At 39.5% G+C, this 22,950-nt stretch overlaps 2 protein-coding genes across 2 annotated transcripts; both read left to right on the forward strand.

Moving 5' to 3' along the window:
* Positions 1 to 1,946: 1,946 nt before the first annotated feature.
* lrrc8c (leucine rich repeat containing 8 VRAC subunit C) lies at positions 1,947 to 13,479 on the forward strand. The gene is made up of 3 exons (XM_069150939.1): positions 1,947 to 2,031; positions 7,486 to 7,628; positions 10,405 to 13,479. Exons 2-3 carry the CDS (start codon positions 7,491 to 7,493, stop codon positions 12,652 to 12,654), a joined length of 2,388 nt encoding a protein of 795 aa, XP_069007040.1. The 5' UTR covers positions 1,947 to 2,031; positions 7,486 to 7,490; the 3' UTR covers positions 12,655 to 13,479.
* Positions 13,480 to 14,722: 1,243 nt separating this feature from the next.
* On the forward strand, positions 14,723 to 21,185 carry lrrc8db (leucine rich repeat containing 8 VRAC subunit Db). Its single transcript, XM_069150924.1, has 2 exons — positions 14,723 to 15,099; positions 16,589 to 21,185. The coding sequence occupies exon 2, from the start codon at positions 16,591 to 16,593 to the stop codon at positions 19,147 to 19,149; it is 2,559 nt and encodes an 852-aa protein (XP_069007025.1). The 5' UTR covers positions 14,723 to 15,099; positions 16,589 to 16,590; the 3' UTR covers positions 19,150 to 21,185.
* Positions 21,186 to 22,950: the final 1,765 nt, after the last annotated feature.

Consider the following 22,950-nt stretch of genomic DNA (forward strand, 5'->3'; position numbering starts at 1 on the left):
GTTTTATATCTTGCCAATGTTCTCTGGCGCAGAGCCTGCAGAGTGTTTCACTAGGGGAATTGACTGGATCCAGATTGTATCACACAGCGTCTAATCTCGGTTCTCTACTTAAAGTTGTGCCTCCATGGAATTGTGAGACGGAAATTAAGAGACAATGTCCCAATGGCAATTTAACATTTTACATCGTTAACACATTACACTGGAACTGCACTGTCATTCTGTGTGGCAACAAGTAGAGGAAATGCTCGAAGGTCAGTCTTTGTAATAGTTGTTAGGTCAGAACAGTCTAATTGTACGCAACAGCTGTAAAAGCGAACAGTGTTCAAAACAATCCTGATAGGCTTCCCGCAGAGTGAACAGATGGAGAAGTGCAGTATGAAAAAACAGAGAGGCCCAAAGTTTTGTACAGTGGTGAGAGGTAAACAATTTTAAGACATTTAGATTTTACTTGAGAATATCCATTTTTCTAATACTTAATATTTCTGCTTCATTACATTTTAGAGGCAAATACTTTTCTCCCCAAAGCACTGACTTTAGAACTATAGTCATATTACTTTTTTGCATTTAGACTTTACATTAAAAACATGTAAGCTTATATAATACATTGCCAAAGGTTGAACCAGTGGATCCAAACGTTCTTGGCTTCCTTTCTGTGATCAGTTGGAAGGGACCCAACAGCAGTTCTTAAGAACATGTACTAGCAATCCTATTTATGCTGCTTTATATTTACATTTCAGATGGAAATAATGTCCCACTGCATTTATCTGTTTTTAGTAGTTACAAAATATGGATTCCATACAGTCAATGCACTAGGTATAGGTTAATCCACTGACAATATAATTGGCTTCACCATGACCAGCTGACACATAAAATGCTGCTTACACATGGTTGCATTACTAATAAAATCACTGATCATATGGTAATATAAAACAGATAGTAATGTAACACAGGCAAAAAAAAAAAAAAAAATCCTGCAAAAGGAGTAATTTTACTTTTCATACATGTGGACATTTTGAATGCAAGACTTTTACTTGTAGTGGCCCTCTAACACTGTGGTAAACATCTGAATACATCTTCCCCTGCTGGACACATTTGCAACAGTCAGCGCTGAAAAAAAGTACTCAAATATTTTACCCTGGAAATGCCACACCGTAGAAATCTAAAAGTACAAAAGTATCCACAAAATAAACCTAATGTGTCAAAAGTTAAACCTGTCTTCATTGAGAATGGGCTATTTCAGAATAATACTATTATTTGATTTGACTCTGATTATTGTTGCATAAATGTGTGCATCAATGGGTTGGGTATCTTGTTATTTATGTCCTTCCTGTCTGGGTTTAGTATGACCTTATAAGACAGAACATTTTATTTGTAATTTGCAAAGTAACTTATAGTTGAACAAGAGTCTTCAAAATGAGTAAAATATTTATTCTTTTGCTCTGAAATCTAGTGATGTAGTGTCATAAAATAGAAATAGTGATCTACAAACATTCCATCACTGATAGTTAGCAAATAATATTGTAACGTTTGCAGAGCAAGTAGGCCAACTATCACTGGATTACTTAAGACTGAAACAAATGCATAAAGAGGATTTTTATTTTTATTTATTTATTTATTTTTTTTTACTTGAAGCCTGATGGAAAATTTCACCTTGTTATGGACTGTTAGTACTTTGCTGAAAAGATCAGTAAAACACATACAGTTTTATTAGTAATTAGTAATATTAATGCGGTTATTATTATTATTATTATTATTATTATTATTATTATTATTATTATTATTAGCAGCAGAGAAATGCCGTTTTGTTTTCCCACTCAGCTGTCTCAAACAAGCCATCACCAACAGTAAAGTCTGCTGGGGTCTCAGAAGTCCACGCCCATGGAGCTGATGACATGCGAGCATGGTCTGGCCGAGGATCCAGGAAGGCAGGCGGACGGAGAGGAAAAGGGGATGGCGCACATCAGATCCGGGACTTCATCGCATGAAAGTCGACCGCTCAGATCCTCGAGTCCAGCTCTCATCTAAAAGAAGGTAAACCTTAAACTATATTAATGATCTTGACACCATATAGAATGACGTTCATTAGTCCAACGTGCAGAGGATACAATAGCGCAGTTTGTAGTCGGCGAAGCGCCTTACAAACTAGTTCACCCTGATTACCGTTAGTTTTCCTCTTAGGTGTATAAACAGGGGCTGAATATTGAGTCGACCTAATTTGGCCAGAGGAAAGCAAATCGTTTAGTCGCAGCAGAAAGCTCCTAGAAACCTCTTCTCAGTATTTCAAGCTCCGAACCGGATGACTTATTGATGGTTAGTGCCGATCACAGGATGAATCACAGCTCCACTGAATGTATGAGAACGTTTCCTGGAGCTTACGTTCCGCAATAAAGTCTAAGAAAGTGTGATTCAATAGACAAAACACAAAATCCGTTCCTGCAATGCGGGTAGTTTTTTTCCATGTCCTTAACAAGACGGGACTTTCTGAGTGCCTGCTGCTGGGTGTGCTCCAAACATGTCTGTTTTTGGATTTCTGGGATTCAGACAAGTTTCCTGTCAGGAAGGGACAAGGATATGGCCTGGGCAGCTCATGGCTGACTCAACTAGTGACAATATTTTTCCTATATGCTAATCAAACATAAATTGCACAGTCAGCCTCTTTGACCCTCCTTCCTGTTTCTGTGACTTTATGTCATGATTTCAGAGGCTCTGAAGGGTCTTTGGAGGCTCTTAGGTGTTGTATAGTAAAACAAAATATTCATGTAAAAATCAGAGCAAAATGTGTAGATTGCCAACCTGGTAATATGTCAGCAAACTGATGAATTATGAACATCTATATGTTGGTTAATTAATCTTCACACAGTTTGTTAAGGCGGTTCCTCCGTAAATGTTCACACTGATTTTTACACTAATTTGTTTGTTTTACCATGTGATCCCGTATCCATCACCTTTACTTTTGGTAGCCATATAAATACATTTTTAAGCCCAGTTGGTAAGATATCATTCCTTGAAATTAATATTGTAATGTTAAAGGGTCATGTCACCATTTTTACACATGAAGGTCACAAGGACTGAAGATGTCATCAGTGTTAACTTCAGCCATATGTGTACAGATATACTTTTTTGGCCAGAGATGCATCAACTTCGTATTTGTTTGGATCACCCTACTAATGCCTGCCAAATTACTTTCTCTGTGGTAGAGAAAAACTCATATTTTATCAGTATGATATTAAAATGTCCTTCCTAATTGACCTCTAAGCATATTATTTCTTTAAAGCTTTGTAAAATAGCTTCCACTATAACATTTGTCTCATAATTTTGGAAGACTTATTTCATAGTAAAAAAAAAAAGAAGGAAGACGATTACACAAACACTAAAGCTCAAAGATTATGTTTGTATGAGTATATGTTTAAGTTTTTGGCAGTTTTCACAATACACAGTGACTCAGAAGGAAAATGACTTTAGGCTGTATATTTCTAGGTGAACAACACAAATTCACCCCAAATCTCATTGAAATTGTTGAAAACAGTTTTACATTGGAGGAACATGAGGCAGGTGCTTGTGCGGTGGTTGGCTCCTGGCTTCATAGGAGCCTGAAGAAAATCTCAAGCAACAGAATTTATATTGTTACTCACAAAGTCACGACAGAGAGGTTCTCCTCTGGGTCTGGAGTAACACTACTGAACACAATAACACATACAGAGACAGAGCTTATTGATGAGTATCATTGTTAGCATCTTACTGAAGTATAACTTTCTAAGAAATATGAAGCTTTTCTTCACCCGAGAGTTAGCTTTGCGTTCCTGGTAGTATATGATATTCATGTGTATACTGTAGATGTTGACATGTAAAATATTGTAAGCTGACTTCTCAACTGTGAAATTGTTTTCCCTTTTGCTCAATTTAGGCTAATTCTTTCTGAAGAAAGAGTCTGGCATTTTCTTCTTGTTGAACGGGCCAGGGCCCTGGTATAATATGGTACATCTCACAGGCCAGAATAACGTATCTACCGTACCTGTAGATATCTATGGGTTAGCGGTTTAGCTTCAGACAAATAGCTTGCATTACAAACTGTAAGTGTGGGGTTTGAAAGAAGCGGGTGTATTAAGAAGGGTCTGATTAAAGATGCTTCAGAGTTGCATTGTGTACTGTATGATCCTTTTGAACTCTATATGTCAAGATGTGCTTATCTGAGTCTTATGAGTATGCCAGCTTCATGGCAGTGGAGTGCTGAATAGTTGAACTACTCCTTTGTGACTGATAGAGTATGTGGTGAGTAGTCTTTTAAAAATAATGTTTTCCTAATCACCCTGCAGCTCTGCATACAGTCAACCAACAGAACACCATGTGATGGAAGACTTATAACATTTCTTTACCGTCACTGATCCCATAATGAAAAAATACTTGCAAATAAAAGTCCCGTTTGAGACTTTACTTAAATTAAAAATGTTAAAGTAATGTATCATGCTGAATAGTTTCTTCTAGAGTGTTTGAATACTGTATATGTTGCATTATTAGAAGGGATGCCCTAGCACACAAACAGACTTTTTAACATTGTAACTGGTTGAAGTGGAGCAAATGTTGACTACTTCTCTTGAGACCTCCAACGTCTGGGCTGAGTGGCAGTATCAGGTCTGTGAACATTTCCTAAAGGGCACAAAATGCTTAATAATATTATGAAACTTAATAAGCTACTATGTGGGCTATGTTTTGCGGCAATTGCCTTGCAGTGTGTGGTGCAATTTTCTTTGTCAATGCCTGTCTCTCCATTGAAGAAGCAGTGTAGAATTTAGTGGTATCGCGTTGAAGTTTCAGATTGCAACCAACTGAATACCCCTCCCCTCACCCTCCCCTTCCAAGCATGTAAGAGAATCTGTATGGCTGAGAAACTCGCAAAAGGTCTTCTGTAGAGCCAGTGTTTGGTTTGTTCGTTCTGGGCTATGTAGAAACATGGCAGGGCAACATGCCGCTGCCATGAATGACCCATTATGAGGTAACAAAAACCCAACTATTTTTAGTTTCAGGTGATTTTGCACTAATGAAAATATGATTATGAATGTTATATTCCATTTCTGCATATACAACCCCTTAAATCCCATACACCGGTCCTTAAACTAAATTCTAGGGATTTTGGACTTAAATAGGCCTTCAACTCGTCAACGAGTTTGTGCAGTTAAAACGGTTGGGGACTATGGGTGAAAACACTCTCATTAGAATTCACAAACACATTTTAAGTTACGTACCTCATAAAACATGAACAAATAAATACGTAGCTATTTATCTGTAGCTGTATCTCTGCCTCTAATTTACAACTTGTATATCATCATTTGTGCGTCAACTCAGCATTGCTACATGGAAATATAGCAGTAGATTTCCACGAATTTGTGTGGGTTCTATTAAGACTGTTGCACCATGCTTCACACAAAATCCACACGTGCAGGGAAGACCAAGCTCTTTTCAGTAGATGGAAAACTTTTTTCAATTCCATAAATGATATGTCACGTAAATGGGTATCTCAAAATCCCAACACATTTAACTATCAGTATAACAGACATGTGAAACTAGTGCTAAGTGAGAAAAAAATATCTTTGTAATTTTGATAAGCTGTCCCTTTTAAAGTCAGCCATCAGCAGACAGTTGGGTATAAACATTCCCTGTTCTTAATCCTTTCTGTTATTAAGACGCTGATAAATAATCAATAAGGACGTTGCGTCTGAAAAACTTATTTAAGCTATAAAAAACAGGACCCCACCCCAAGTGCTTTTAGAAACCTATTAAACAATATCTCACAGCTAAACCTAATAATGGCCTAAAGTTTGAGTGTAGCGTATTCAGCAGCTGCCTCTTGGGCTCTCTCTGAAACGTGGATGATAAAACAATGTACATTATGGTCTGGCACATTTAATTTATTCATTAGACTTTAGACACACACAGCATGGCCATAATGAAGTGGTTGTAGTGGCTGGTGTGGTTCACACTGGGATGTTTTACTACAAAAGTTTGCCATTGGAAGTGTTCATCACAGGCCTTTTCAGTTTGAATGACTCTGCAGCCAGCCCACTGCCAGACAGAGACTGGAAATAGGATACTTGCAGCTGTAGCACTTTGCAGAAGGTGACCAGTGTGATCAGATAGCAGCATCAGGGAACATCACTCTTTTTCATGGTTACAAAGTCTGTTTTTTAATAGAGACTTATAGCTCCAAGACTTTGGTCAGGGCACTGACTTTTACATAATGACATTTGTTGTGAGCATTTGTGTAATGTAAAAGCTACAAAGAGTTTCTACCAAGACAATGGTAGAGGAAACACTGGTATGTGGTTACGCATGTATTCATAGTGAAGAAAGCGGAGCAGAACCAAGTGGAAACCAACCAATCGTGACCCATTGGTCTGCGAACTGCTGTTCTGAAGCTTCGAGTTCGGCATTTTGGCCATCACCGTCTTGCTATTTTGGAGCCAAAGTGACCATATTTGGACGAGCTGGGGAGGAGTGAGCGGTGGATCTAACTCCATCTGAATTGGAACCCAAGAACACTACACCCTCCCACCTATAGCGTAAACCTGACTGCACCATAGGCCTGTCAATCAGTCAGACACGCCCCCAAAGACACCGTTTATTGAAGTCTAATATATAATTAATAATAGGATTTTTTTTTTTTTTAGATGGAACACCACAAAACTAATAAGAAAGAGCAACTTTAGCGAATGACACCATTATGAAAAAAAATATTAACCTTGCATTTCATGAGATGAATGAGAGTCTATGGAGCCAGACCATTTTCATAGCCAACCTCTAGCAGCCCTCGGTGGTATTGCAAGTTTAAGGAACTTCCTCTTCTGCCTCACTTTTAAGACCTGGAAGCTACGTAATTTTTTTCATCTGCAGTTTATGACTTTAATCCATGCTGGCTGACCTTTGTGGGTGCAGCCAATCACGGTTGACTACTGCTTGAACTAAAGATTAAAATGTAATTTGCATACTTGTAATTTTGAATTTTCGTTCCTGTACATAACAAATTGGTATCGTAGTAAGACCAGACTGCTGTCAGGTTTGCTACAAAAACACAGTTTGAGTCTCTGAAGCTTCTGCCAGCAACATCCGCAATGTAGCGAAGGTGGCACAGTTTTGTACTGCAACAATAAAGTGTTTTGGAGGATGATTACCATGCCAAGCAACATGAATTCTGAGACACAACACCTTGTTTTTTCATTACTGTGTTCACCATCACCATATTTGGCCATAAACGGTAATACCGGACAAACTGAACTGACCTGGTGATTGTAACTGAGTGCTCACGTATTACAATTCCACTTGATGGAGACTGAAATGGAGGCTAGTAACTTAGGCTGTTGTCAGTTGCTCTATACTGGAATATCCTGTGAATTAAACAATGTCATTGTTTCATCCCTCTATATATAGTTCACGCTTTTCCCCATTGTATTTACTGACATTCGTGTGGTCTGATTTTCCTTTCTTTTGTAACAGGCATCATGATTCCTGTGATGGAATTCCGGCAGTTCTCTGAACAGCAGCCAGCGTTCAGAGTCCTGAAGCCGTGGTGGGACGTGTTCACTGACTACCTGTCTGTCATCATGCTTATGATCGGTGTCTTTGGATGCACTCTTCAGGTTAGTTACAATGGACTGCCATGATGTCTCTATAAGGAAAGGGTTCAAGGGGAATGTAGCTGCTGTACAAGATTTGAACTCCAGTATGTTTCTGAGATAAAAAACAGTTGCTCCACTATTTATTTTCTTTAGATCTATAACAATGTAATCCACCAGAGACAGCATAGCCGATAGGCTCTCTGACGGAACATTACTGCTCTGCTTTCTGCATTGGCACCAGCTCAAAAACACTAATTCTGTGCTTTTACAACCTGGCCTGTGTGCAGCAAAGGAAGCATTCAGCCCATCAGGAGTTTACCAGTGGAAACATTTCCCACCCAGCCCCTTTTAGTAAACAGGATTCCAAACTGCAGTGGCCAGGCACTTGACTTCTCTGGAGAATAGGGACATTTATTTTGCAGCTGTAAGGCTCTGTTGCGTAAATCCTGAAAATTGTACCCAAACATTTTTTGAAAAACTGTTAACAGGATATTTATCAGGGTGGGAGCAACCATTGTTCCCCACTCTCACCATGACAGTGTTAGGACATGATCTAGTAGGTAAGTTGAGTGGACAATTAATTCTGTATCCAAGTTTACTTTATAAGTCAGAGCCTTATTAACATGTAGTATTGTGTAATTGCTGCCTGATACAATAATCCCTTCATTTTAGAGTTAGTGGGAGAAACACAGAGACACAGTTTGTGTGCTCTTCAGAGACCTCCGCAGACCTAATTTGGCATTACAGTTGGATGTTTGCTGCAGCACAACTGCATCGCCCCTACTGTTGTAATAATGTCATTCTGAATCTTCTGTTCACAAACGTGCATTTACATTCTGCAGGTTGCAGTAAAACAGGCTGAGCATTTGAGTTTCCGACAGCTAAATAGAGTGAACAAAATGTAGCCCCCTCAAGACCGCACCAATGAATGAAAGTGCCCATTTCCTGTTATTAGCGTTGCAGGAGTCAAGCAGCTGCACTTCATTATTTACACTACAAGTAAACACCAAAGATATTTGTTGTTTCCTGATGCCAACATTCAGCTCGCTGACATGCACTCAAGAAGCCAGGTTACAGAGCAACCGAGTTACACAGGTAATCAGTAAACAGTTTGTTTGCCCTGCAATAAAGTGGTAAATCTTTGTATACATGTAGCAAGTTCAAGTAAATTCATTTGTAATCTCTTAGGAATCTTTGCAGTGTCTCTCAGTGAAAACACAAGGAACACAAATAGTGCAGGTGCACCATACATTCAGTGAAGAACATTAAGATTGACTAAAAGGTACAAGACGTTTAAAACCGTAATACACACTGTATATATTGCATGGGGAGGTATGTAGTGGTTTTATTTTTTGTATGTGTATGTTGCAGGTGCAGTTATTGGACAGGCTCTTTAATGAAAGCATACTGTCCTTACAGTGCAAATATGTCTGAATTTAACAGATAGTTAAATGTTCAGCAGTAGATTCTGACTTATTTGGACTTCCACAAGGTAGTCAAGCTAATGCAGTATGTGTGGAGATCTCTCCACTCTGCTGTCATGTAAACAGATTTAAAAAGTCACAAACCCAGTAACACCTTCACATGGCCAAAACAAAATCTCCTCAAAGAAGCAAGGTTTCTCTAAAGGGACGTTCAGACCAATAACAGTCTTGCATTAAAAAAAAAGCAAGATGCTGCGTTGGTGTTTTGTTTCAAGTACTAACACGATTATATAAGAAGTTCAGTTTGAGTAATAGATCTATCATTTTAAACGCTTATCAGATACTGCTCTGGAGAGTGATTACAGTGACAACCACATTCATAAGTACAGCAGATTCTCAACCTACGAACACAATGCGTTCCGAACAGCTGTTCGTAAGCTGAATTGTTCGTAAGTCGTTATATATTAAATTTCAACCTATAATTGCCATTTGAGGTCATTTAAATGCCATTACTATTCATTACTATTCCCTAAGACTTACCAGAAATAATTAGAGTACATAATAACAACACATAAACATGATTACTGTAACTTACCTTTAGAGTGATCACATGTTCCATTATGCGGTCCTTTCCCTTATAAATTGTTCCGATCGTTGACCGATTCATACCAAAGGCACGTGCCACATTAGCCATCTTCTCACCGCTGTCCAACTTTTTGATAATGGCAACCTTCGTTTCCATGGTTATTGCCTGGCATTTCTTACCACTACCACTATCATCACTTGCCTTACGCTTTTTGCCACTACCACTACCACTAGCATTTGCTTTCTTAGGCATGATAAACACGTGAGAAACGGGTGATAAATATATGAGAAACGGTAAAGTATCCAAGATGGTACGAACTAAGATGAACACAACAACGAAGTGAGTGTTGGAGCAACGAACGAAGTGTTGGAGATGAGCCAGTGCTGCTCGGCGTGGGTTGCGGCAGAAAGGGGAATCAGTCGGATGTGGCGCGCTGTACAAAATACGAACTTTCGAACGCAATACGGCATTTTACGAACATTTATGGACATCCGTCAGCGGTTGTTCGTATCTACGAATGTTCGTAACTCGAATGTTCGTAAGTTGAGAACCCTCTGTATAGATAAAGATATGCATGCTTAGACATTTCAAATTGAGCAGTTTTCAACTTTTTGCTGGTCGAGCCTTCTCTACTTTAGTTTAAATTGGGTGTCTTGTTTACTGCTGAAGAAAGCTAAAAGAAGTCAAATTATTTAATAGCATGAAAACTCTCCGATTGTTGCGTCTGAATGTTTCTTTTCGACACGCTTGTTAATCTTCCTGGTTTTGTTTTTCCATTTTGTTTCAGGTAATGCAAGATAAAATCATATGCCTTCCTCAGAGAATATCACCGCGTTCAGAAAACAGAAGTGAAGTGGAGTTGACATCGCTGTTACATCTGCAATCCAACACCTCAGCTGCACCGAGAGAAATGACAGGCCTGAAAACCGATCTGGATCTTCAGCAGTACAGTTTCATCAATCAGATGTGTTATGAAAAGGCTCTGCATTGGTATGCCAAGTACTTTCCCTATTTGGTTCTCATACACACTCTAGTTTTTATGGTGTGTAGCAACTTCTGGTTCAAATTCCCTGGCTCGAGCTCGAAAATAGAGCATTTTATCTCAATGCTTGGCAAGTGCTTCGACTCTCCCTGGACTACACGAGCTTTGTCGGAGGTGTCTGGAGAAAATCCAGAAGAAAAGGACCATAAAAAGAGCTGCACCTCTCGGTCCAACATTGCTCCGTCTCCTGGAGAAGGCAGTCTGGAGAAGACACAGTCCCTTCGTTCTATCCCGGAAAAGCTTGTGGTTGAAAAGCCGTCAGCAAGTGTTCTTGATAAAAAAGAGGGCGAACAAGCTAAAGCTCTTTTTGAAAAGGTGAAGAAGTGCCGTTTGCACGTTGAGGAAGGAGATATCCTGTACCTTATGTATGTTCGGCAGACGGTTTTCAAGGTGTTTAAGTTCCTCCTGATCATTGCCTACAATAGTTCTCTCGTGAATAAAGTGCGGAATCGAGTACGTTGCGAAGTTGAGCTCCAGGACATGACAGGCTATAAAGACTTTGAATGTAATCACACCATGGCTCATCTTTTTTCGAAGCTTTCCTACTGTTACCTGTGTTTGGTGGCTGTCTATGGATTAACAAGCCTTTACACATCCTACTGGCTCTTTTACCGCTCACTGAAAGAATACTCTTTCGAGTATGTGCGACAGGAAACAGGCATCAACGACATCCCCGACGTCAAGAATGACTTTGCCTTCATGCTGCACATGATTGATCAGTATGACCCCCTGTATTCAAAACGGTTTGCAGTTTTTCTCTCTGAAGTCAGTGAGAACAAACTGAAACAGCTCAATCTCAACCACGAATGGACGGCAGAGAAATTGCGCCAAAGACTCCAGACTAACACCAACAACAGACTTGAACTTCAGCTCTTCATGCTCCCCGGTTTACCCGACACTGTCTTTGAGTTGACGGAGCTGCAGTCACTCAAACTAGAGATCATCAACAATGTCACCATCCCTGCCTCGGTCTCTCAGCTGGAAGACCTTCAGGAGCTGTCTCTTTACCAATGCTCTTTAAAGTTGCACACAACTGCTACCTCCTTCCTCAAAGAGAACCTGAAAGTGCTTCGTGTGAAATTCGACGATAACAGGGAACTTCCGAACTGGATGTATGGCCTGCGCAACTTAGAGGAGCTCTATCTCACTGGGTCACTCAGCCCTGATGCATCCAAGAATATAGTTCTTGAGTCTCTGCGGGAGATGAAGTGTCTGAAAACTCTGTCCCTGAAGAGCAATTTGACCAAGATACCCCAGTCGATCGTGGACGTTTCCAGCCATTTGCACAAGCTGTACTTGCACAATGACGGCACAAAGCTAGTAATGCTCAACAACCTGAAAAAGATGACCAATCTGATTGAGCTGGAGCTCGTGCGTTGTGATCTGGAACGCATTCCACATGCAATCTTCAGCCTGACGAGTCTGCAAGAGCTTGACCTGAAAGAGAATAACCTCCGCTCCATAGAGGAGATCGTCAGCTTCCAGCACCTTCGAAAGCTCACTTGCCTCAAACTTTGGTACAACGGCATCATGTATATCCCAGAGCATATCAAAAAACTTGGCAGCTTAGAGCGCCTCTACTTCAGCCACAACAAGATCGAGATATTACCCTCGCACCTGTTCTTGTGTAACAAGCTGCGCTACCTGGACCTGTCCAACAATGACATCCGATTCATCCCTCCAGAAATCGGAGTCCTTCAGAGCCTGCAATACTTCTCTGTCACTTACAACAAAATAGAAAATCTACCAGATGAACTGTTCTTTTGCAAAAAGCTCAAAACGCTAAAGCTTGGCAAGAACTCTCTTTCCATACTGTCGCCAAAGATTTCCTACCTAGCTCTGCTGACCTACCTGGATCTCAAAGGCAACCACTTTGAGCTCCTGCCGCAGGAGCTGGGTTGCTGTCGCGCTTTGAAGCGCAGTGGCCTTATAGTGGAGGAGACACTGTTTGAAACTCTGCCTTCAGATGTCAGGGACCAAATGAAGGCTGAGTGAGATGCCTTATCGTAGCCGCAGTGCCTGATGTTTGTTCTGTCTACTAATTCAGAGCATTTTGTTTTATATGTAGTCATTATCATACCTAAGTATTACACTACTGTTAAGAGGGTTTCATTTATGGAAGGAAAATGACATATTCACATGCTGTCACATTGGGTTTGGCTGCAGCAGGGACATATTATCCAGCCACCAATCCTTCTTAGAGATAGTTCAGCATTTTGGAAAAATGTGCTTTTCTTGCCAGAATTTGAAGAGAAGATCCATATCAATCTCAAACCTGTACATTTAATAATAATCAGCCACCACTGGACACAGTCAGTCTAACTCTTTGCCCCTGCTGTCTTTATGCTAAGCTAACTGTTTTCTAGCTTTAGCTTCATATAGTTACATACGAATAATGTTAATCTTTTCATCTATTTCAGCACATTTTCTATAATGTCAAACCATTACCTCTCACTGCTACATAAAGTCATTTAATTATTGAATATAAATCTAAACTGATCATCTCAGTTAAGTGCAGGCCAGTAGCCTTATGCTGTATTCATATATTTTATGTTACTCTTGAGAGACTGTTAGTTTAAATGGACCCCAGCAGGAGAAATACAATAAATCAAAGGATATATCATACACAAGTACACATTAATGAGGCTAAACAATTCTGTATTTTAGAAAGCTGACATCTTAAAGTGCATTAAACTTAAAGGACTTTCCTACTGGTGTTTTTCTTTGGCTCTGAAAATATGCAAACATAAATATGTAGCCTAATTACGTTGTTCAAACATGTATTTTCATAAAAAAAAGTATTTTTATGTTGTTGACCAATAAAAAATGTTGATTTATAAATGTGTTAGGTTGGAATTTATAAAAGTCACCAAAGTCACATCACCAAAATTTAAAAAAAGAAAGACTGATGTTGATCTGATTGGTTTAACCTGACAAATGATGATACGACATGTTAACAATAGCGCTGAAGTGTCTAAAAGTATCTGAAAATTGTGACAGCAAAAACAGCAACTTGTCCTATTTTCAGTTGTGGTGTTAGATAGGATATCATCTGCTGGCTCATGAGGATTAATAACAACAAAGAAGATTATTCTATTATTATGCCTTCATTAGGGACTGATGAGAAAATAAAGTTTGTCTGAAGTGTGTGGAACAAGAATTTGACAGGTTATTTAGGAAAAAACAAACAAGAGAATAGTTTTCCTCCAACATACAAGAATTTGGCTGCAACAGATTACAATTCACAGAAGATTTAGAACTTTATTCACCGTACTTACATTCATTAAAAGGAAAAGAAAAACCTCTTATGTTGGAATTATGACTATCTTGCTATTATAAGATCATTTCTCATAACAATGGGATCCTGATCTTTTAATTATGAAATAATTTTTTAGAATTTTGAGTTCTTATTTTTTCAAACTTGTTGTGATCCCAGGGCATCAAACACTGCTGTTTTTGTCAAAGCCCGTTGGTGTCACAGAGATATGCAAAAAGTGCCTCAGTCTGTATGAGTCATAGTCTGAATTAAAAATCACTACATAAGTAATGTTACATATAAAGGCTAAGTTACATTAATACATTACTTGATAATAATAGGCCCTATTACATAAATAAAATGTAGCCTATATAAGATGGGAGACAAAAGTTCCACACTGCAAGTTTAATAGAGGATTTAAAGGAGTGCTAAATATGTCAAATGTATACAATTTTTAAAATTGGATTAATGTTTTTTTGTTGTTGTTTTTTTGCAGGGACAAACAACATTGATCAACACCACCATTAATGCACCTCTGTTACCCAAAAAGATCATTTAAAATTGTTGTCCCTTAGTGTACACTGTGGTTTTAAGTATCAGCGACAAAATATAATAGCAAAGCTGCTGTGGGAAAAATAGCAGAACTATACATTTCAAAGGATGGGATCCAGAGGCAAATGAATTGGTGTCTCTGATGGTAACGTTTTTGAAGCTGTGATTTAACTTTAAATCAGGGGGTCGCCCTTTTGCGACGGTCCCTAACTAGAGCGGGTCATCTCGCCGTTCACTGTCAATCAGTGCACGGTTTTCAAACCTATTGTCCAAACAGCTGATGTGGAAAACAACATCTGTGCAGCATCAGGATCCTGCACGTTACAACCGTGCCAACTGATGGACCTGACGGAACCGCTTCGGTGAATGCGTGAATAGCATCAAGGCGGGTGCACCTCCAGCAGCTGGTGGTGCTGCCGCGCGGGCTGCGTCGCCAGTCAGAGGCAGAGGACCCGACCATCTGAAGCGGAGTGGGGGTAGCCAGCTAAGCTGCTTACAGCCCAGCCAGGAGGCCCACGGTTGAACTGGTGCGAAGAATGGACGGCTTCATCACATCAGCGAAAGATGGCATGTAAGAAGAGGCGTTTTTCGGTACCCCTGGAATCCACCTAACTGGATCAGACCCCCCGAAGGTGCGTATCTGGCCGTATGAGTGAAGGTCCTCTTAGGTCTACAAATATCACCGCAATGCTCTGGCCCAATCATGTTAGCAGGCTAAACAGCATTGTAGAATGTAACGGGACTGTGTGGACCAGTAAGATAGACCGCTGTGTACTGCTTTCATGTTAATAGGACGTGATGTTCTCCAGCGGAACCCACATTTTAGTGCAGCGTTAAAAGGCTTCACGGACATCAGCTCCACCTCTTGTTTTGCGTCTGTGGATGCGTCTTGCTGCTGCTGGAGCCGGTCTCAGCCTGCTCTGCAGCCTCATTCAAAGTAGTGACCTTCATGCTCTCTACTCGCACAAAAGATTGAAGTCGCAGTGGAGCAGAAATGACCTGTTCTCGTTATTTAATGTGTCTTTCTTTATAATAGCACTGAAAGCCTTTGATTTGTAAACTGAGTTTTCCATATACAGGCTGTTTTCATCTACTGCCTTGTTGACAGTATACAGTCAACAAGGCTTCATAAGGCCATATGACAGTGGGTATGTGTGGGCACGCGAATGTGAACTTCATTTGGCTCGTTTAGAGTAAGTTGCAGAGAAAAACATGCTGCACAGAAAACAGATATAATTGATGATTCATACATAAGTTATTTCAGGTGTGCACTGTGCAGTGTTTGTGTTGCACATGCCATACACACAGACACAAAATCTCTGTCTCAGTTCAAAGGCGGGCTCCTCTCTATAAATCCATAACAATCTCATAAGGCTGTCCTCTTGGAGCCTCTTCCAAGTGTGCCTGGGAAATATGGCCATGCCTAAATTTTGTTTTAACAATTAGAGTTTAAAGAGACAAAGTCGTAAAGTACAACACCTCCCTATCTCTGTCAGGGACCCTTATAATATTTTGACTGTCCTAAAAGGCAAGACTGTTGAATTCCATTGGATTACAATCCTTCTGAGTTCTCTAAACTGCACCCATGAACAAACCCCTGCAACACGTAAATAATAGATTATGACCAGACATAATCTCTACAGCCTGGATATATTCTTCGTCATCACATTGCCTGTGAGAGCCACTTGTAAATGTGTCAATAAATTGCTGTTGTACATCATATATTAGTCACAGTTTTATTGTTGTTTTATATATTTAGATTGTTTTATTTTATTTATTTAATTTTTATGATATTTACCACTTTGTCACCCATTCAAGTTCAAATTCCTGGTGGAAAATAGTAATTTCAGACCTAACAAGTGAGAGTTGGGAAGGGCTGGGTAGCTGCAAGGCACCTTACAGCTGCTTGTGCCAAAGCCCACGCGAGAAAGTAACAACCTCTCCTATTCTGTGTCCATTATGGACGTAGACTGTACATATTATGTGGAAACAATTCAGTGGGGCAGTGCAATTACAACAAAAAAAAAAAAACATAGGAATAATCTACTGCAGTCAAGTCCAATGCATATTTTTATAATATCATTTCAAATCAGGCATGCTAAATCATGTTCTCTGTTGCAGGAATGTTCACCCTCACAGAAGTAGCCTCCCTGAACGACATCCAGCCAACTTATCGAATCCTGAAACCATGGTGGGATGTCTTTATGGATTATCTTGGTATTGTCATGCTGATGTTGGCCATATTCTCTGGAACCATGCAGTTAACTAAGGACCAAGTGGTTTGTCTCCCCATTCTGGAACAAACTCCGGAGGGGGACGGTGGCTTCTTGGAACCACAACCACCCGAGCCGGCTGATGGTTTATGGAACAAAGAGAGCGCCATTGGGGAGCAAGCTGCTCCTCTTATGGCTAAAAGGCCTCATGACAGCATTGCCCCCACAATTCACTTCACACAGTCATCTACAATTGGGCAGCCCCAGCCTACAGGTGTCAGGACCAAGCTGGACTTTCAGCAGTATGTTTTTGTCAACCAGATGTGCTACCATGTTGCCCTCCCTTGGTATTCCAAATATTTCCCATACCTCGCTCTAATTCACACTATTGTATTAATGGTCAGCAGCAACTTCTGGTTCAAATACCCAAAGACAAGTTCAAAAATAGAACACTTTGTTTCCATACTAGGAAAATGTTTCGAATCACCTTGGACTACCAAAGCACTGTCCGAGACTGCGTGCGAGGACTCGGAGGAGAACAAGCAAAGGCTGGCTGGTGCCTCCTCTCTCCTGAAACATCTGTCCACGAGCAGCGAGGAGGGGAGTCCAAACCAGTCCGCCCCAGTGCTGACCAAATCCGGGGTCACTTTTTCTGCTGAAAAGCTTGTGAGTGAAATTCCCTCCATGACCATACTGGACAAGAAAGACGGCGAGCAAGCGAAGGCCTTGTTTGAAAAAGTCCGTAAATTCCGTGCCCATGTGGAAGACAGTGATCTGATTTACAGACTCTATGCCATCCAGACAGTCATCAAAACAGTGAAATTTATTTTGATCCTGTGCTACACAATGACATTTGTTGCCTCTATAGATTTTGACCATGTGTGTGAGCCTGAAATCAAGCATTTGACTGGATATGCTAAGTTCCATTGTACACATAACATGGCTTTTATGTTAAAGAAACTCCTTATCAGTTATATTGCTCTCATATGCGCTTATGGCATCATCTGTATATACACACTATTCTGGCTTTTTCGCAGACCACTCAAGGAGTATTCCTTTGAAAAAGTCAGAGAGGAGAGCAGCTTCAGTGACATTCCTGATGTTAAGAATGACTTTGCGTTCCTCCTCCACATGGTTGATCAATACGATCAGCTGTATTCAAAGCGTTTTGGGGTTTTTCTCTCTGAGGTGAGTGAGAACAAACTTCGAGAGATCAGCCTAAACCACGAGTGGACCTTTGAGAAGTTGAGGCAGCATGTAACGCGAAATCCTCAAGAAAAGTTAGAACTTCATCTTTTCATGCTGTCTGGAGTGCCGGACGCCGTGTTCGATCTCACTGACTTGGAAATCCTCAAACTCGAATTAATCCCAGAGGCCAGGATAACAGCTAAGGTCTCACAAATGATAAACCTCCAGGAGCTGCACTTTTACCACTGTCCTGCCAAAGTTGAACAGACTGCTTTCATTTTTCTTCGGGATCACCTCCGGTGCCTTCATGTCAAATTCACTGATGTCGCTGAGATTCCTAGCTGGGTATATTTGTTGAAAAATCTAAGGGAACTGTACCTGGTGGGTAACCTGAACTCTGAAAACAACAAACTGATCGGACTCGAGTCTCTGCGAGATCTCAGGCACTTAAAGATTCTGCATCTCAAAAGCAACCTCACAAAGATCCCGACAAACATAACGGATCTGTCCCCACATCTGATCAAGCTGGTTATCCATAATGACGGCACAAAGCTCTTAGTGCTGAATAGTTTGAAGAAAATGATGAACCTTGGAGAGCTGGAGCTTCATAACTGTGAGCTGGAGCGAATCCCACACGCCATCTTCAGTTTAAACACCCTTCAGGAGCTTGATCTAAAGTCCAACAACATTCGTACCATTGAGGAGATCATCAGCTTTCAGCACCTCAAAAGACTAACGTGCCTCAAACTTTGGCACAATAAGATCATCACCATTCCTCTTTCAATCAGCCACGTCAAAAATCTCGAATCACTCTATCTTTCGCACAACAAGCTGGAATCTCTACCCTCATCATTATGCACCCTTCTCAAGTTGAGGTACCTCGATGTTAGCCATAACTCTATAGTAGTAATACCACTGGAGGCGGGCTTTCTGCAGAACCTCCAACATTTTGCCATTACAGGCAACAAAGTCGAGGTCGTCCCCAAGCAACTGTTCAAGTGCACCAAACTAAGGACATTATGTCTTGGCCATAACTGTATCTCTTCCATTCCTGAGAAAATTGGCCAACTCTCGCAGCTTGCACATCTGGAATTGAAAGGAAACTGTCTGGATCGTCTCCCGGCTCAGCTCGGTCAGTGCGGCCTCCTCCGCAGGAGCTGCCTGATGGTGGAGGATCACCTCTTTGACTCGCTCCCCATTGAAGTCAAAGAGAGCATCAATCAGGAATCAAGTGTTTCTTTTGCAAATGGGTGTAAGTGTCTAAGTGACGGACGGTCGTAACATCCCATATGGCATCAAATGTTGAGCATTTCATCTTTTTTTTAAAGCGGACACAGAGGTTCAGAGTAAATTCACTTTTTGATCTTTTTTTTCCTGGAAAGTTTTGCCTTTATTAAGATTATGCGGGAATAACTTGCAGTAAAAGAAAATATACAACTGGGGACTTGCTGGTGGCATCTGCACCCGGCATATACCCTGACAACTCGGTTATCAAGCCGCCCCTTTCTTCATGATCTTTCATCAACTTGTACATCGATCATGCTGAGCGCACAATGTTGTTACCGCTACAGAAAGTTTAGATGACCCAGAGAAAACATCATGGCTTGTGTCATGTCTTGATTTTTTCTTTTTCATTTTGTTTTCAGTTCATGTGAGTGCATTTTTGCAGCTCAAACACTTCCCTATTTCTAATCTTTTGTAAGCGCAAATAGTCTGTCGTGGATTTAGGTAAATTTGTGTGATTTTGAAATAGTCCCTTTTATACTGCTCCGATTTAATTTGGATTGTTACCGTTTTGTCAATTTGGAAGTACGACTTTTTACTCTCTTGCCAAGATGAAAAGATTGATACCAGTTATATATAGTCATATTTGACCATTGAATATGAACCTACAACCAGGAGATGCTTAGCTGAGCTTTAAGAGTGGAAACGGACAGTGTCCAATATACAGCATACAGTATCTTGTACAAAGTCCATCAGGTGTTTTCCCGCTGTTTACAGTCTTTATGGTAAGCTCAGCAGCTAACTGTAACTTCATACATGGGAGTGGGATCAAACTACTCACCCAACTCTTTCCCAAATTGTCAACCTATCCCTTTAAAGGGTCAGTACACTTCAATTATAAAAACGCTAAAATCAAATCTGGCATACAACTATGCAGGTGTTTTTTTTTAATTAAGTTTTATGTGCCTTAGTTGATTTTTTTTTTTAAATTATTTATTTGTTATTTTTTTGCTTGTTTTTTAAAATTCAACAGCAACATCTCTTTTCTGAAACAAAGTTTCCACTCTCCTGGATAATTGACAGACCTCATTGCTGTTACAGTTTTTATCAAGTTCTTTATAACTAACTGTACTTGTAACAGCAAGATTTTCCAGAGTAACCAGTTTACGGGGAGCGGTGTTGCTTCTCAATTGTTTAATGCTGTGAATACCACAATCAAAATTTAATTAATTGGGATGGAGGAGAAATCTCAAAGAAAGATTTCTCAAAACTTAGGGAGATAAAACCCAAACTACCTTGATAGCTGTATACCATACAAAAATATCTTCCTTTTTTTCAATTTCAGTGAATAAACCCTTTAAAAATGTTTGTTTACTGACAAAAATGTACCTCAAGCTCCACTTACTAGCAACGTCCCCTCCATACAGCCTAGTCAAATACTGAAATAACAACTGGGCAGACTCCTTTCTGCTGAGGGAGGACACAAAAAGCTGCCGAAAAAGTTAGTAAGTGGACCTTATGTGAAAATGGTTTTGTCCAGCGATTGTTAAACCCAGATCAAGAATGACCTTTTACTCTCAACTGTTACGATATATGTACAACCACTACAGTATAGAACACAGACAATAGTATATTTGTATTAACTTATGCATTCCACTGTCAGTATGCCTGCAATACATTTTCATGTTGTACTCCCAGATTACTAACTTTCCCATCAACCCTTTTCTTAAATGCTCGAGTTTTCAATCATGCCATTAGTTCTGATAGGCGTTTTCTTTTTTTCAAAGAAGTAGAAAGAAAATTCCTTTCGTGTTTTCAGCCAAACCACAATGACGCTTGGAATTAGTTGTACTTTTGCTGTTATGTCTAATTATTATGTTTTATTCTTGTAAACAGTATATTTGCCATGTATTTTGCGTGTATTTTGTCAATGTCTTTTATGTGTTCTTTCTGCACAGCACTTTGTAAACCTGTTTTTAAAATGTGCTATATGAATAAAGAACATAATATGATGTTCAAAAATACTTGTATTTACAAAAAAAGTTTCAGGTTAGTTTCATTTTAAAATCAGAACAAAGTCAACTTTTGCTGTTTTTCCCAACACTTTCTTTCTTTCTATTCGTCGTCTTTAATGGCTCAATAAACACTTTATATAGTGTGTTGGTGTTTGGTATGAAGCAGTATGACACACACAGTGCTCCCATACTTGACTGCTTAGGCCAGTTCGTTCAACATAAAGCTCATCAGTGACTTACTATTTTTCTAAAATGAAAGTGAAGGACAAGTTGACAACCATCAGTGTGTGAGTGACAGAATGAGCGTTTTTCTGAGGTTTTTTAGTATGATGTGGCCTCTCCATAAGCAACAAACAAGAACTGACACATGAAAATAAAATGAGACGGCAAGTTCTCAGACAGCGTTTCAAATAATTCTCACTCTTCCACCAACTTATAGGTGAAGTTGATGATTGATCAGTTGCTTGCACCACACACTGCCAACATGTTGCATGTACTACTGAAACTGTCCTAATTAACCCTCAAACCATCAAACCTCATAAATATCTCTGAAATTTGGTCCCCAAAATAATACACGTAGTAAATTGTGGATATGGTACAAAAGTGTCTTCATGTCAAACTAAACACATTTCTTGTGTAGTGTTGCCCTCTAATGGAAATTAATTGTAACTACATTTCTTTCTCTGTTAACTGAATTATTTTTACAGCACTATTTACTACATACTTTATATTGTTAAAGATGTAGGCAAAATTATTGTTTTGAGTTTTTCTGTGCTTAAATTATTTTAACCTACATTATTTCTCCTCACTTTTTTCCCTTTCATTAAATTACAAGCAAAACAAGTTTTTGATTCAGCATTTAAATTTGAACAAACACATCAGTCAGGTGGTCAAATTGGGGTTTTCAGTCAGCTTTGCATTTCCTCCAAACTCAGATCAGTGTTAAATGGTCTCTTCCCTTCTTATATTCCAGAGTTTATGTTCTGTGTGATATCATATAGGAACATAAACTCTTGTATATACCTGAGATCTTTGTACAAACACTGCAAGGACAAGGATTTCTCTACAGCTGCTGCCAGACTATGGGATTCTCTTCCTCCCTGCATACGATTATTATCTATACCTCTCTCTCACCAAAGCACAAAGCACCTCCTGGTCCTGTGTCAGCGTCCTCGGCCGACTTGCGTCCGGCAGTTTCTCAGCTGGTTTCAGCCTGTGGATTTGAGAGCAGCTGAAACTTTTGATATCTTCAAATACAAACTTACAATCTACCTGTTTAGCTTGACTTTTGATGTGAAGGTTTTGTGGTCATGATTTATTTTAATCATCTAGTTCATTGTATTAACAATTAAAATGTCTCTATTCCATCTTATTGATTGTAGTTCCCTTTGTCTTTTATTAGCAGTTTGACTCTGTTTTTTTTTAATCTATTATATCTAGTTTTATTATAATTTTTTGACTATTATTCCTGGTATTTATTTATTGATGTGTATGATATTTTTCATATTGGTTTTGTTATTTTATTCATTCAGTGCACTTTGACTCCAACATATTATTTAATATAATTTCCCTTTAACTCTCCTACTATTAGTTTATTACTGTTTACTCATTGTTAGCTTGACAATCATCATTCTTACCATTAGCATTGCCACCATTTTTGTGTATTATGTTCTGTTTCCTTTATGTTGCTGTATTTTCCTCTGTTTCACAGCTATGCATTCAGAGATTTGAGTTAACCTGAGCTACATGTTGTTGATATGTTACCTACATGCATACATCACACATTTAATCAGGATTATAACTCACTTAGTCCAGCAATAAATTTGACTTACTGATTAGATAT

The sequence above is a fragment of the Embiotoca jacksoni genome, unplaced genomic scaffold, assembly GCF_022577435.1.
Source record: "Embiotoca jacksoni isolate LCO1_2020_lvr unplaced genomic scaffold, fEmbJac1.0.p SCAF_16, whole genome shotgun sequence".
In the NCBI taxonomy this organism is placed as follows: Eukaryota; Metazoa; Chordata; class Actinopteri; family Embiotocidae; genus Embiotoca; species Embiotoca jacksoni.